General features: G+C 36.6%; 1 protein-coding gene across 1 annotated transcript in view; it reads left to right on the forward strand.

Annotated features, from left to right (window-relative positions):
• Positions 1-1,899: 1,899 nt before the first annotated feature.
• Positions 1,900-15,805, forward strand: part of LOC107658691 (rho GTPase-activating protein 21-like) — a 34,908-nt gene continuing 21,002 nt past the window's right edge. Inside the window, exons 1-4 of the mRNA XM_016447343.1 lie at positions 1,900-1,909; positions 2,135-2,227; positions 2,324-2,402; positions 2,483-2,537. Coding sequence (XP_016302829.1) covers positions 1,900-1,909; positions 2,135-2,227; positions 2,324-2,402; positions 2,483-2,537 — 237 coding nt within the window. The remainder of the gene's footprint in view (positions 1,910-2,134; positions 2,228-2,323; positions 2,403-2,482; positions 2,538-15,805) is intronic.

The raw sequence follows: 15,805 nt of genomic DNA on the forward strand, positions 1-15,805 counted from the left end.
CGCGCCGGCGGATCTCCACCAAATTCGGGGGATCCCTTCAGCTCGAGGAGCCCTCTCGAACGCCACCCTCCGTGCATCGGTAGCCCCCCGGGATCGCTAGATCGGTCGGCGCCGGACTGCGAATTTAACCAGCCGTAACTCCCGAACCCTGGGGGCTATCCACGCGGGGGTGGTCTCATTCGAAAGAGGGCCTCAAGACGTACACTCGATTCGCGTTCAAGAGGGTTCCTTGAGCTGAAGAGATCCCCCGAATTTGGTGCGGATTCGCCGCGCCGTTACGGAGATATGGCCGTTCAAAGTTTCAATGGTTTTCCATAGACTTAAGCTTTAAAGCGTTTCATCCAGGTCTGCAGTAGCAAACAATGGAGCGCGCTCTGCTGGACAAACTAAGTAATTACACAATTTCAAGCATTTTATCTGCATTATATGTTCTGTAAAAAAAAAATTTTCATATCGGCGGCATATCGGCGGTATATTCGCCGATACCGATATATCGGCCGATAATATCGGCAAAACGATATATCGGTCGGGCTCTAGTAGTTATGTTTAGGAATGGGGTCTAGAATATGGTCATGCAGAATAAGGCATTAATATGTGCTTTATAAGTTCTAATAAAAAGCCAATATGCTAGCAATGCTTGCTCATAAGCAACTAGTTAGTGGTGAATAGCGTTCCCTAATCTAAACACTTTGTAATGTCATGCATTGTGCTGTTGTGTGTAGCTGTCTATTTTAACACATTTTCAGCATTGTGCTGACGTTATTAGTATAGCAACCAATGTGGATATACCAGATATTAACTGTCTGAAAAAACGGATTGGATGTGAAAAACAAATTGTAATTAGGAATGGATCAAGCTCAAAACCAGAGTAGTCATTTAATGAGGTTGACTGGTCTGTTTAATATTTTTAGCAGCCTCAAAGAGGGATTTAGCATGCTGACAGTGGATTTCAAGTCAATCAATGTCCGACTTAGGATGGTCTATGTATTATGCATAATCCACAGGTTTATTTCCCTTTCAGTAGGCTAACAGAGAGATATTGAACAAAATAAGGGTCGTTGTGGAGAGATCCTCATCCCTTTCAGTGCGAGTAGACTAGGGCTGCCACTAATGACTATTTTTATTTAGATTAATCCATCGACTAATTTATCGATTAATTGATTAATCTAAACGATCAATTTCCCACAAAAAAATCAACAATTTTACTTAAGAATATTTTATTAAACCAAATGAAATCCAAATTTCTATGAAATCCTTTTTTTAAAGCAAAAGTAAAGTGCAACATAAAGTGCAAGAAGCAAGTGTCCATCTCATAGTCCAAATCACTGAAATCAAAGTTCAGTATTATAGTGTTAGAATGACAACATATCCATGTGTTCTAGTCTACTAATAATAAAATTATAATCAAAAAACACTTTCTAAAGGAGTATTTACCAGAAATGTTATTTACCAGAATTTATTTAGGAGAAAAATGTAAATGTGTAGTACTTCTGAAAAACAAAAGTCAATAAAATCAATTAATTGGAGATGCGTTTGATTATTAAAATTTAATGGAACCATTAAAATGGAATCCAGAAAATAATGGAAAACAGAATTTGCTAAAGATAAAACTGTAAAACTCAATTAATTAGACAGGCTTTTTGATTAATAAAATTTAATTTAATCATTAAAACGGAGTATAGAAAAATGAAAATGAAAATGGAAATAAATGGAAATAATTTGGAAATAAAACTGATTTCATAGGGCCCTATAATTATAATTAAATCGACGAATCGCGACAGCCCTAGAGTAGACATGGGCCAGTGCCTAAGCGTCTCATTGCTGTCATCCTCAGGGAATCTGTAATGTTAGTTGTTCACTGTTAGATCTGTGATCTGTGTTCTGGCATATTATGTCAGGATGAAGCCAAGTATAGCACTCCCTCAGGGGCTGAGGGATGTCACATTGAATGCTGGGTCATTTCCAGATGAAGTCCCAGCATTTCCACTCTATTAATGGTTTAAACGTTTCATTTGAAAAACTAGTGCGATTAAAATATTTATTGTGGCTCAGTCTTGTGACCGCTCGCTTCTTCCCGGAGCTGGTTTGTTGTGATCTGGGCCACTCGTGACTCTGCTGCTTTTGTTGTTGCCAGGGAGACCGCGGAACAGACTGGAGCACATGGACACGATCTTTGTGAAGCAGGTCAAAGAGGGAGGGCCCGCTCACAACGCCGGACTCTGCACTGGTAATTACACCATCATTACAAATGTACAGCACATCGTTTCATTTTGCCTATCGACGTCTGATAATCTAAAACCTGGTAATTTAACTTTGTCAACAGGGGACAGGATAGTGAAAGTGAACGGCGAGAGCATCATTGGGAAGACGTACTCGCAGGTCATAGGGCTCATCCAGAACAGGTGAGAGTGTGTTACAGTTCATTTAGATGTGTCCTGATACTTGTCTGATGGTGGCCCTAAATATTTCTTTCCAATTCCAGTCATACGTTTCTGGAGTTGTGTGTGATGCCAAAAGATGAAGATATACTACAACTGGTAAGATTTTACTGTATTTTTCATTTTTGTTCATTTGTTTTAAGGCAGGCAGGCCCAGGCAGAATTTTTTTCACATTTTTTGCACTGATTTTAAGGGAAATCCTGCAAAATAAATTTGACTGTGATAAAACGTCCAAACCAGGTGCCACACAGAAAAGCAACTGTTGATAAAATCAACAAGTGCCCAAAACATTTTGTTGGTTGTTTGTTTTTAATGTATTGCGCTTAGAAGCCCCACCCACAGTGAAATCTCATTGGTCCAAAATGCACATCGATGTATTTATTTCCATATTTTCCAGAAAATGAACTGCATCTGACTGTCACACCGGGTCAGAATTGCATTGTTAGAAAAAAATCATTGCATTGTTATATAATTTACACTTATACTGTGCCGCCCACTAATATTGGCACCCTTGGTAAATATGAGCAAAGGTGGCTGTGAAAATAAATCTGCATTGTTTATCCTTTTGATCTTTCATTCAAAAAATTTACAAAATTCTAACCTTTCATTGAAGTAAAACAATGGAAATTGGGGGGAAAATCTCATTATGAAATAAATGTTTTTCTCTAGTTCACGTTAGCCACATTTATTGGCACCCAATTATTGCAATGTCCTTTTCCCAAGATAACAGTTCTGAGTTTTCTCCTATAATGCCTGATGAGTTTGGAGAACACCTGACAAGAGATCAGAGACCATCCCTTCATCAAGAATCTCCAGATCCTACAGAATACCTGCTCCATGTTGGTGCTTCTTCTCTTCAGTTCACCCCACTCTTTTTCTACAGGGTTAGGTCAGGGAACTGAGACAGCCATGGCAGAAGCTTCATTTTGTGCTCAGTGACACATTTTTGTGTTGATTTTGACGTTTGTTTGGGATCATTGTCTTGATGGAAGATCCAAACATGGTCCATTATAAGATTTCTTACAGAGGCAGTCAGGTTTAGATGATTTATCTGTTGATATTTGATAGAATCCATGATGCCACGCGTCTGAAGATGTCCAGGACCTCCAGCAGAAAAATAGGCCCACAACATTAAAGATCCAGCAGTATATTTAACCGTGGGCATGGAGTACTTTTTATCCCTGTTTGCACTAAACCCATCTGATGGGTTTGCTGCCAGAAAGCTCATTTTTATGTTTCATCTGACTATAAAAGCCAGTGCCATTTGAAGTTCCAGTCGTGTCTGACAACTGAATATGCTGGAGTTTGTTGTTGGATGAGCCAGGAGTTTTTTTCTTGAAACCCATTTGAACAACATGTGGTGATGTAGGGGCTGTTTGATATATTTTTTTTTAGGGTTTCTGACCCCAAGACTCAACTAATCTCTGCAGTTCTGCAATTCCAGCTGTGATCCTTGGAGAGTCTTTGGCCACTCAAACTCTCCTTCTCAGCGTGCATTAGGACGATATAGACACGCGTCCTCTTCCAGGCAGATTTGTAACATCTTTAGTTGATTGGAACTTCTTAATTATTGCACTGATGGTGGAAATGTTTTAGCTATTTTCTTACAGCCACTTTCTATTTTGTGAAGCTCAACAATCTTGTTCTGTACATCAGAACATTATTCTTTGGTTTTACTCCATGTGATAGATGATTAAGGGAATTTGGCCTTTGTGTTCCTCATATTTATGATCCTGTGGAACAGGAAGTCATGGCTGGACAATTTCAGTCACCCTGGTGTTCTACAAAATGTAAATATGAATGAATATACTTCAGAGATATTTTACTCATAAGAATTTCTAGGGGTGCCAATAATGGTAACCAACATGCATTGGAGAAAAACAATTATTTCATAATGTGAGTTCCCCCCACTTTCAGTTGTTTTACTTCAACTTTTATCCAAAGCGACTTACAATTGGGGCAAAGACTCATACAATTCATACTTTGCTCATACAATTATGAGCAAAGACTACTTTGCTCATATTTACCAAGGGTGACAATATTGGTGGGCGGCACTGTAGGGCCCTATGAAATCCGTTTTATTTTTTCCTAAATTCCATTATATTTTTTTCCAAATTCCGTTTTTTCCGTTTAAATGTGTGGATTCTGTTTTTTTCCGTTTTAATTGACTCCTTTTTTTTTTTAAATAGTTACATTATTATTTATTAATCAAAAGCATGCCTAATTAATTAAAATCATGAAACTTATACAAGTCAACATCAATCTATTATGATGAGTTTGGAGAACACCTGACAAGAGATCAGAGACCATCCCTTCATCAAGAATCTCCAGATCCTACAGAATACCTGCTCCATGTTGGTGCTTCTTCTCTTCAGTTCACCCCACTCTTTTTCTACAGGGTTAGGTCAGGGAACTGAGACAGCCATGGCAGAAGCTTCATTTTGTGCTCAGTGACACATTTTTGTGTTGATTTTGACGTTTGTTTGGGATCATTGTCTTGATGGAAGATCCAAACATGGTCCATTATAAGATTTCTTACAGAGGCAGTCAGGTTTAGATGATTTATCTGTTGATATTTGATAGAATCCATGATGCCACGCGTCTGAAGATGTCCAGGACCTCCAGCAGAAAAATAGGCCCACAACATTAAAGATCCAGCAGTATATTTAACCGTGGGCATGGAGTACTTTTTATCCCTGTTTGCACTAAACCCATCTGATGGGTTTGCTGCCAGAAAGCTCATTTTTATGTTTCATCTGACTATAAAAGCCAGTGCCATTTGAAGTTCCAGTCGTGTCTGACAACTGAATATGCTGGAGTTTGTTGTTGGATGAGCCAGGAGTTTTTTTCTTGAAACCCATTTGAACAACATGTGGTGATGTAGGGGCTGTTTGATATATTTTTTTTTAGGGTTTCTGACCCCAAGACTCAACTAATCTCTGCAGTTCTGCAATTCCAGCTGTGATCCTTGGAGAGTCTTTGGCCACTCAAACTCTCCTTCTCAGCGTGCATTAGGACGATATAGACACGCGTCCTCTTCCAGGCAGATTTGTAACATCTTTAGTTGATTGGAACTTCTTAATTATTGCACTGATGGTGGAAATGTTTTAGCTATTTTCTTACAGCCACTTTCTATTTTGTGAAGCTCAACAATCTTGTTCTGTACATCAGAACATTATTCTTTGGTTTTACTCCATGTGATAGATGATTAAGGGAATTTGGCCTTTGTGTTCCTCATATTTATGATCCTGTGGAACAGGAAGTCATGGCTGGACAATTTCAGTCACCCTGGTGTTCTACAAAATGTAAATATGAATGAATATACTTCAGAGATATTTTACTCATAAGAATTTCTAGGGGTGCCAATAATGGTAACCAACATGCATTGGAGAAAAACAATTATTTCATAATGTGAGTTCCCCCCACTTTCAGTTGTTTTACTTCAACTTTTATCCAAAGCGACTTACAATTGGGGCAAAGACTCATACAATTCATACTTTGCTCATACAATTATGAGCAAAGACTACTTTGCTCATATTTACCAAGGGTGACAATATTGGTGGGCGGCACTGTAGGGCCCTATGAAATCCGTTTTATTTTTTCCTAAATTCCATTATATTTTTTTCCAAATTCCGTTTTTTCCGTTTAAATGTGTGGATTCTGTTTTTTTCCGTTTTAATTGACTCCTTTTTTTTTTTAAATAGTTACATTATTATTTATTAATCAAAAGCATGCCTAATTAATTAAAATCATGAAACTTATACAAGTCAACATCAATCTATTAAAAGGTTAACAAAAATTATGTCACAATAACATTACAATAGAAATGTTCTGTTTTTTTCTCGTCTTGTGTTTTGTTAGCAAATTCTGGGTTTTAGCATGTCTAACTGCATATGCATAAAAACAACTTTTATTTATTCTTAATAATAGCCTTATGATTTTTTTCTATAGAAATTCTGTTAAATCAAATATAGGCATACTACATTCATTTATCTTTTAATTAATGAAAATGAAACAATTTATTTTTTTTGACAAACAAATGGGGATTTAGTATTAAAATTAAAACATGGAAGAAATATTGTGTAATTATTCCTTAAAAAATAAAGTTGTAATAATTTTAGTAGTAGTAGTAGTATTACATACATTCTACTGAACAGTAGTACTAAATTTCTTGCACAATGTCTTCAAGTTAAATCGCATTTTAATTTTGACGGGTTGCCGTGAATACCTTTACATTTCTGTGTATAAGATATGACACTAACTGTTAGTTTTACTCAAATGAAACGGTAAAATAAATTGACTCTCAGAGCTGTTCTGGAGATGTTGTTCATGTATTTATGTATTTTTGTTATTTTATCTTTGTTATTAATAAGAACATAGATGCAAGTAACAAACTAAAGGACAAATACAATAAAGCAAAGACTCAAATGAAAGAAATAGGGCCCTATGAAATCCATTTTATTTCTTCCCAAATTCTGTTTTATTTTTCCAAATTCGTTTTTTTTCCCTGTTTTAATTTTTCTAGACCCTATTTTAATGGTTACAATAAATTGTCTAATTAATTGAAATCATAAAACTTACACAATTTAACAGCAATTTATTAAAAGTTTAACAAAAATCAAATTTGTAAGTCCCTATGAAATACGTTTTATTATTTTCCCTCAAATTCAGTTTTATTTTTCTCAAATTCTTTGAATCTGTTTTCCATTAATTTTCTGGATTCCATGTTAATAGTTTCATAACATGTTTATAATCGGAACCATGTCTAATTAATTTATAAAGATTAATAGAGATTTTATTAATTTAATTTATTATATTATTTAAATATTTTTCCCGGTAAATATTCCTTAAATATTGTTTTATTAATATTTTTATTAGTAGCATTACATTAAGTAATATTTGTCAAGTTGAACCGAACTTTTATTTTGACGGGTTGCTGGGAAGACCTTTACGTTTCTGTTTGTATATGATATGACAATGGTTTTTCTCAAAAGTAACTGTAAAATGCTCTTGAAGTGACTCTCAGAGTAGTTCTAGAGATTGTTCATGTGTTCATGTACTCGTATATTGAGGCGGCAAAGGCTGAAAACACTGAGCATCACGCGCTGTTCAGTATGTGTGTAGTAAACAAAACCTGTGCCATTGATTCATACATGTAGAATATGTGCAGGATTAATTTTTAAATAGGCAAATTCTGTGATATTCCGCGTTATACAGTAAATTCCGTTTTTATGACTGGATCCTGCAATTCCGTCCACTTTTTCTGCTTTGCAGAAATCATAGTGCCCTGAAAAAAAAAAACAGTGTTTCACTGAGGTTCCTCTTATTAAAATGCATTCTTAAAGTACAGGTACTAGTAAAATGCGGAATCGCACCGTTTTTAAAAACAGGGTATCGCGATACTTTTTTAGTACCGGTATATCGTGCAACACTAATAGATACTAGTCCATATCTCGATTTGATTTGGGTATAATGACCTACTTTTGATTAATTCATCCAAACTTTGACAAATTCAGTGACACTCTGCGTTAAACAGTAAATTCCATTTTTATTACTGGATTCTGCGATTCCGTATTTGCGGAAATCATAGGGCCCTATAAATGGAGTAATAATTTCAAATACCAGTAAACAAAACATTTACGAACATTATAAACACAATAGTTCCCTCACCCCACAACAAATCTTTTAAATGGAACAGTATTTAGGAATGAGAAATGTAAGAATAAAACAAACAAATTATAGTGGCATTCATTATTAACAGTGGCTTAATCAGATTTATGTGATATAATGTTTATAATGAAACTGAAAATTCTGACATTTGGAAAACATTTTATACAAATAAACTTGGGCTCGAGTACCTCTCTCATTCGGCACAAATCAAAATGTGTGCACTTTGTGCATGTTTTCAGTGTGCATTTTTGACTTTAATTGCTTTAAATAGACCTTATGTTGCTCCACCCCTTTTCAGCGCCGTATTCGCTGTCTTCTGTATTTCCACAGCGTGAAGGTAAGGTTGTATGGATTTATGAATGAACCGCTTGTTTTAAAATCTTCCCGGTCTGCTGACATTTGACATCCACCTCAAACATTGCACATCATAACTTCCGTTAATTCTGCAACAAGTAAATTCACTTCACCAGCGAATTACTTTCCTACAGCTCTAGAGGTACCGCGAAAACAGAAGTTCACAGACTAAATTCTAAAGATGGCTGTGCACTTGTTTTTCTGATGCATAAGGTCTACAAGTTGCCTTTGAAGTCCCAGAGTGTTCAGATGATTAATAAAAACATGAATTATTCTGGAAAATATGCTACATATGAAGTATTTTCTGATTGGCTTCAAGTATCATGCTGTACATCAATTTCACATTCAGTGTGGACAGACAAATTGCACATTGTTGCAAAGTAGTTGCATCTTGTTAGGACAGTGTTACTTAGTGCTTCTTCAAATAAAACTGGTCAGAAGCTTCTGAATACATCATTCTAATGAGGTCTTTGTACACACTATGTTTTGAGTTGGCATTCAGCAGCACCTTTTCTATTTGCACCCATGGAAATGAAGGTTCTGACCCATTTCAGAGGAAAGAGGCGGGTTCCTCATGCTCCTCTGAGTGCTGCTTTATCTGGGACTGTTAACCAGGACACTGCAGCCTGTCCTTTTCCAGCGAGCCTCAAACTGCAGCACAATCACAGCTGCCCTCAATTACACATAATTGTAGAGCAGTCATCACTTCATCTGCCCTGCATTCTCTATGACACTTTTCATTACTGACTGATTTCCATGGTGTGTTGCGTTCCTGGGTCTTCTGACTCATGAATGGTGCCATTGTTTTATCTTGATATACACCAGATCAACTCTAGTGTTAATCAAGAACTCATTTTGATATATTTGAATCCCCCTATAAAATTGCTGTGAACTTTTGAACATGCTGTACTTTGATAGAAAATGATAAACTTGTGTGCTGTGCATTTAGTTGATGCTCTTAATATAATGAAGCTTTAGAGTTTGTAGAGGTGAAGAGCAGGATGTTCTCTGAGATGGGATGGAAGCTCTCGCTTCATGAAAGGCTTTTTGTGTTGAAGTAGCCGCTCAGCTGGGAGAGAGATGCCAGCTGGGGCCTGGCACATGGGCTCGCTCTCTCACAGAGCTCTGATACAGAACTGCTGTGCAGTATATACAAATATATACAGGGCTCTACAGTGTCACCTTTAAAGAGCAGGTCATATGGGTTTAATCAAAAATCAAATGTTAATCAAAAACGTGCATGATAAATAAAGATATTGTCTCAAAAGAAAGATTTGACATATTTTCGAATCTTCTGCCTATTACTGATCTACATCACTAGGTAACACATTTGCATAATCCCTGCCTGCCCGCAAAATACGAACACTCTGACCTGCCCACAAACACTTCTGCTAGTTGTGTTTACATCATGTGAGAAGACGCTGTGTTGAACGATACCACAGAAATACAATTCGAACCTTTTGCTGTGCTCGTCATTTTACCGAGGACTGCTTCTCTAATCTTGGCTTTTATCTTCTTGGCTTCTAATCTTCTTTATTTGGACCAACAAGCGTCTCCGAACCACAACCTATAAGTACAACTGATACGTTATGTGTACATTTTCAATTGAGTGCTCAAAATATATATGTGATGTATTCCTAGTGCAGCTTTAGGTTCCCAGGTAAAGCACGATATTAGTGAAATAGTTCCGTTAATTCGCTGTGAACCCATTATTTCCTAAGAATGTGTCGATTAATATAGACTGTCGTTGTTCTAATTACTTCGTTTAATAATAAAGAATGTAGTGTAGTGCACAGACTTTATAATAATTGTGAAACTGCTGTTTATTTTACTGCACCGGCAGTTATAGGGTTAATGTGGAAAAAGACGAGCGAGCTGCTGCGCCTGTGATACAGCTGTTCTGATTAAAAGTTAAGACAGGGAGCGTCTTTTGTCTGTCATTCTTCAGATATTACAGTAGACATATTTTGGTTTAGAAACTGTATTGTTTCATTAGTCACGTTAGCACTCGGCTAACGTATCCACATTATTGTTTTATTAAGTGTTTACAGTTTAGCAGCTAAACTTTAGCTGTGGGCACGATACGCTTGCATAAGTGTTAAACAAAATGTTTTATGTCATTATTTTAAGAATGGATTGGAGAACTATATTGTTGTTTTATGTAAAGGTGCATGCTAGAGTTGCCAGGTGTCACATCAAAACCCACCCAATTGCTACTCAAAACTAGCCCAATTGCGTTTTGAGGGGGGTCCCCCATTAAAAATCGTGTTCCGGCGTGTAAAATACACGTTTTTTTTGGGGTTCCCCTATGGTAAATTAACATTCCAGGGGCTAAATATGACGTTATTGGGGTTTCTTCAACCCGCAATAACCACAGACTTGGCAACACAGATGGTAGCACTCGCTAACAGATACAGCTCAGATGGGACTCCAACACAATATTAGGACACTTTAAAAAAAACCATATGACCTGCTCTTTAAATGCAATTGAAAATTACTGTGTGCAACTGAAAAATATTTGGGCAGCAGTGTGAGTGGCCCGATCAAAGCTCATGAGTATTCATATATTAGAATTGGAATAAAAACTAAAAACTTACAAGATGCATCTTCACTCTGCGATTGGCTGCTTTTCATGCCTTCAGTCAAAAATTGCGAGTTGTGAAAAAGCGTGAACTGTGAAAGTGATGGAATACATTTCAAAGACTGTATGCTGTTTTTGTGTACATTTTCAATTGAGTGCTCAAAATATATATGTGATGTATTCCTAGTGCAGCTTTAGGTTCCCAGGTAAAGCACGATATTAGTGAAATAGTTCCGTTAATTCGCTGTGAACCCATTATTTCCTAAGAATGTGTCGATTAATATAGACTGTCGTTGTTCTAATTACTTCGTTTAATAATAAAGAATGTAGTGTAGTGCACAGACTTTATAATAATTGTGAAACTGCTGTTTATTTTACTGCACCGGCAGTTATAGGGTTAATGTGGAAAAAGACGAGCGAGCTGCTGCGCCTGTGATACAGCTGTTCTGATTAAAAGTTAAGACAGGGAGCGTCTTTTGTCTGTCATTCTTCAGATATTACAGTAGACATATTTTGGTTTAGAAACTGTATTGTTTCATTAGTCACGTTAGCACTCGGCTAACGTATCCACATTATTGTTTTATTAAGTGTTTACAGTTTAGCAGCTAAACTTTAGCTGTGGGCACGATACGCTTGCATAAGTGTTAAACAAAATGTTTTATGTCATTATTTTAAGAATGGATTGGAGAACTATATTGTTGTTTTATGTAAAGGTGCATGCTAGAGTTGCCAGGTGTCACATCAAAACCCACCCAATTGCTACTCAAAACTAGCCCAATTGCGTTTTGAGGGGGGTCCCCCATTAAAAATCGTGTTCCGGCGTGTAAAATACACGTTTTTTTTGGGGTTCCCCTATGGTAAATTAACATTCCAGGGGCTAAATATGACGTTATTGGGGTTTCTTCAACCCGCAATAACCACAGACTTGGCAACACAGATGGTAGCACTCGCTAACAGATACAGCTCAGATGGGACTCCAACACAATATTAGGACACTTTAAAAAAAACCATATGACCTGCTCTTTAAATGCAATTGAAAATTACTGTGTGCAACTGAAAAATATTTGGGCAGCAGTGTGAGTAGCCCGATCAAAGCTCATGAGTATTCATATATTAGAATTGGAATAAAAACTAAAAACTTACAAGATGCATCTTCACTCTGCGATTGGCTGCTTTTCATGCCTTCAGTCAAAAATTGCGAGTTGTGAAAAAGCGTGAACTGTGAAAGTGATGGAATACATTTCAAAGACTGTATGCTGTTTTTGTGTATATGTGTTTACAGATGGTATGTTTTTTTTTTTTTTGCAGCCTATCAAAATAATTTTATTTATTACCAGAAACGGTCAAATTTAAACAGGGATTGGGGAAAAATGCTACCAAAATTATTCTCCCACATGCTCCCAAAATCCGAGATGCAGGCCAAAAATGATCCTTTACGAGTTCTTGTTTTAAATTTTTATAACACATGATATAGTTAAGCATATCTCATGAGCATGAGTGGTGTTCTCCCCTAATATTATAATATTATAGTATTAATATAATATCGGAAATGTGATATTGCATTTATGCAACAGCTTGATAAACAAGATTATAACTTAAATTTTACGTTTTTGCTTTTTCACCCACGTAAATAGTTCTAAACAGAGCCAGAGCAGAACAGTTCCGCTTCTCAGAGCAAAACGGCAGTGTTTTGTTGATTAATGAATATGCATTTTCAAGCGAATCTGATGAGTAAATAATTCAATGACCTATTCATAAAGAGTCACTTGCTTCATTCCTGAATGAATGCGCCTTTATGACAAAGACAGTGGCTTGCCGCCACCTACTGGCAGTTTTTAATCATTTTATATTTAAATTGTTAATATATTTAAGTTATTTTTTTTGTTAGGAGCACAAAGGCTTCTAAATATTTAAGAGTAGAACCCTGATATATATTTTATTATAATAATGACGTCAAAAGAGTTTCTCAAAGATTCTTGAAAGATTTTTGTTTTTCTACGAGTTTGTAAATGATGCTAGAATTTTTATAAATAAAACATTTTTTGATGAATAATCCCTTTAAACATATTGAAACTTTTAACACCTATTTTTGTGGTTAAAATGCATTTTGTTCCCGGCTGTGTTCAGTGGAATAGAATGGAAACATAGGACTCATCCAGGTTCCTTCGAATCACTGACTCTTGCTATAACTATTTTGTGTGAATAATCACCCAACATTGTGTTTCTCTGTTTTATTTTATGTCTGTTCAGTGCTTTCTTATTCTGCCCACAGTTTCACTCAGCTCAGTGCGCACATGGAGTCCTGCTCTCATTTGCTTGCCCTTTAGATTAACTTTTAATGCGTGCCATTTACTGTTGTAACCATCGTTTGAACTCTCTGGCAGCAGGCAAAGGCATTTCTCAAAGCACCTCTGCTGTTTCATATGCAGACTGTGGTGGAATAACAGTGTTTATCTAGATTACTGAAGAAAAAATTTCCCATTTCTGAAATAAGATGTTCTCGTTATAACATTCAAAGTTTGTTAATTGCTTAAGTATAAAATTAAAGAATATTGTACTTGTAAAATATATGGCTTTTAGTTGTCCAGTTAAAATGCCATATGTGGGGAGTTAGTTTAAAGCCACTAGCTGCTTTTACATTTAACTTGGTAAATTACTGTAAAATTGCTGGATTGATTTTTCTGGGAAATGTACCACGTGCTGTTCACACAAGCTCATTAAAACACCTGTTTACTGTTAACATACTATTTACACATCAGTGACAAATTGCTTGTAAAATGTGATGTCAGTCATCAGAAATGACCTTAAAAATACTGCATTGTTTTCTTCATCCACCTAGATAAGGAGCGCTTTAGTTTACTGTCTGTCCAATTTAATATATATATATTTTTTGACTTATGAGTGACAGGCGTAAGGGACCCCCCCCACACGTTTACTTGCTCTGCATCCGGTGTAGACATTATCACTGATTATATTGGGATCGGGAAAAAAAGTTTTTTGTTTTTTTTTTTGGGAGGGGGAAGGGAGGGGGGGTTAGATGAAAGGAAATAAAAAGGACTCTACTGCATAAATTTAATAGCACTGTTTATTAGGGCTGTGTGATTAATTGAAATTGTCATAAAATCGCGATCGCGAAAATCAAAAATTTGAGCTTGCGCGATTTCTAAATCGCTTTATAGCACGATTTTCCGCACCCCTGACCTCCTAGTTCTCCTGGTTCGGTATGCTATCCGAACCAATCAGAATGCAGCGCTCCTAAATGGAGCACGAGAACAGACTGGGCGGGCTTACAAACGTAACGCCAGGTTCACACACTCCGTCTGTGGTGCGTATTTTTTCCGCGCCCATGTTAATGGATCAGAGCGTTCACACTGGACGCGATTGCGGTCCGGCAGTGCAGTCATGCTGCGATGGTTTCCGCACGGAATCTATTTCTGCTGTGCTGCACGCGCTGAATTAAAGTGGCAGCACATTATTCGCGGTAAAAATTAACATGGGGATGGAGTACGTGTGAACAAATCTAGTTCGACATCTGAGGCAATGCCACAAAGAGCTCTATGACCAATGCATGGCAAAAAAAAAATCCCTGGACACGGGATTTTTATTTTCCTGTCATATGTCTATTCTAGAGACATTTTGTTACACCTTTACTTAGTGATTATTTTGCCTTATGTCTGTTCTAGACATGTTACAGCTTCTTGATAAAGCTCTAATTGGTTTTCTTTTGGAAACATGTTTCAAATTCACACTGAATGCATTAATGACTGTAACGCATGTCTGTGTGTGTCAATCGTGATTAAAATCGAAATCGCAAACTTGATCAAAGAAATCGCGATAGTTTTTTTTTGTCCATATCGCACAGCCCTAGAAGGCAGTGTGCAAAGCATGAAAAAAAAAATCCATGGACACAGGATTTTTTTTTCTTCTGCCATATGTGTATTCTAGAAACATTTTGTTACACCTTTACTTAGTGATTATTTTGCCATATGTCTGTTCTAGAGACATGTTACAGCTTTTTGATAAAGCTCTAATTGGTTTTCTTTTGGAAATATGTTTCAAATTCACACTGAATGCATTAATGACTGTCAAGCATGTCTGTGTGTGTCAAAATCGTGATTAAAATCGAAATCGCAAAATTGATCAAAGAAATCGCGATAGGTTTATTTTGTCCATATCGCACAGCCCTACTGTTTATTAGTATTTTGCATAGTAACTTAAGCCTATTTAGTAAGCCAATTAAGATTATAATTTTTTTTATTTTGTCTCCAAAAAAATTCTTCCTGAAGTGTATTGCTGTAATTCAACCACACAATTTACTACTTAGTTTTTTTTTTTTTTAATTCCCAATCTCAGTGATTCTAACAATATTCTTATGACTGTAATACAATATGAGCAGATCAAAGGATGAGATATGGGGTGATTGTTATGAAAATGTCAAAAGCAAATCTTAATTGTCCTAAAATAGGCTGTTTTCTTGAGGCAAAATATAATTTCTTTCTTTCGATTTTGCAGTGAAATATGACCCGAACATGTATTTGACATTTCCAACAATTTTCCTCATCTCTCCCCATCACCACCCCATTATATTTCCATGCACCGCTTGTCTGCTGCACAGCTGTTTCCGTGATGGTGTTTTACTCTTGCGTGCAGCAGTGTAGCAAGGTAACGCTGTGGCCTGTCTAAACAGGGTTTTCAGCTGGTTGGAGAATTAATCCATCCGAGGTCTCTGGTGACGTTAGTCACAGTAGCAGAGTTGATCTG

Source organism: Sinocyclocheilus anshuiensis, unplaced genomic scaffold (genome assembly GCF_001515605.1).
Source record: "Sinocyclocheilus anshuiensis isolate Anshui unplaced genomic scaffold, SAMN03320099.WGS_v1.1 scaffold864, whole genome shotgun sequence".
Classification (NCBI taxonomy): Eukaryota; Metazoa; Chordata; class Actinopteri; order Cypriniformes; family Cyprinidae; genus Sinocyclocheilus; species Sinocyclocheilus anshuiensis.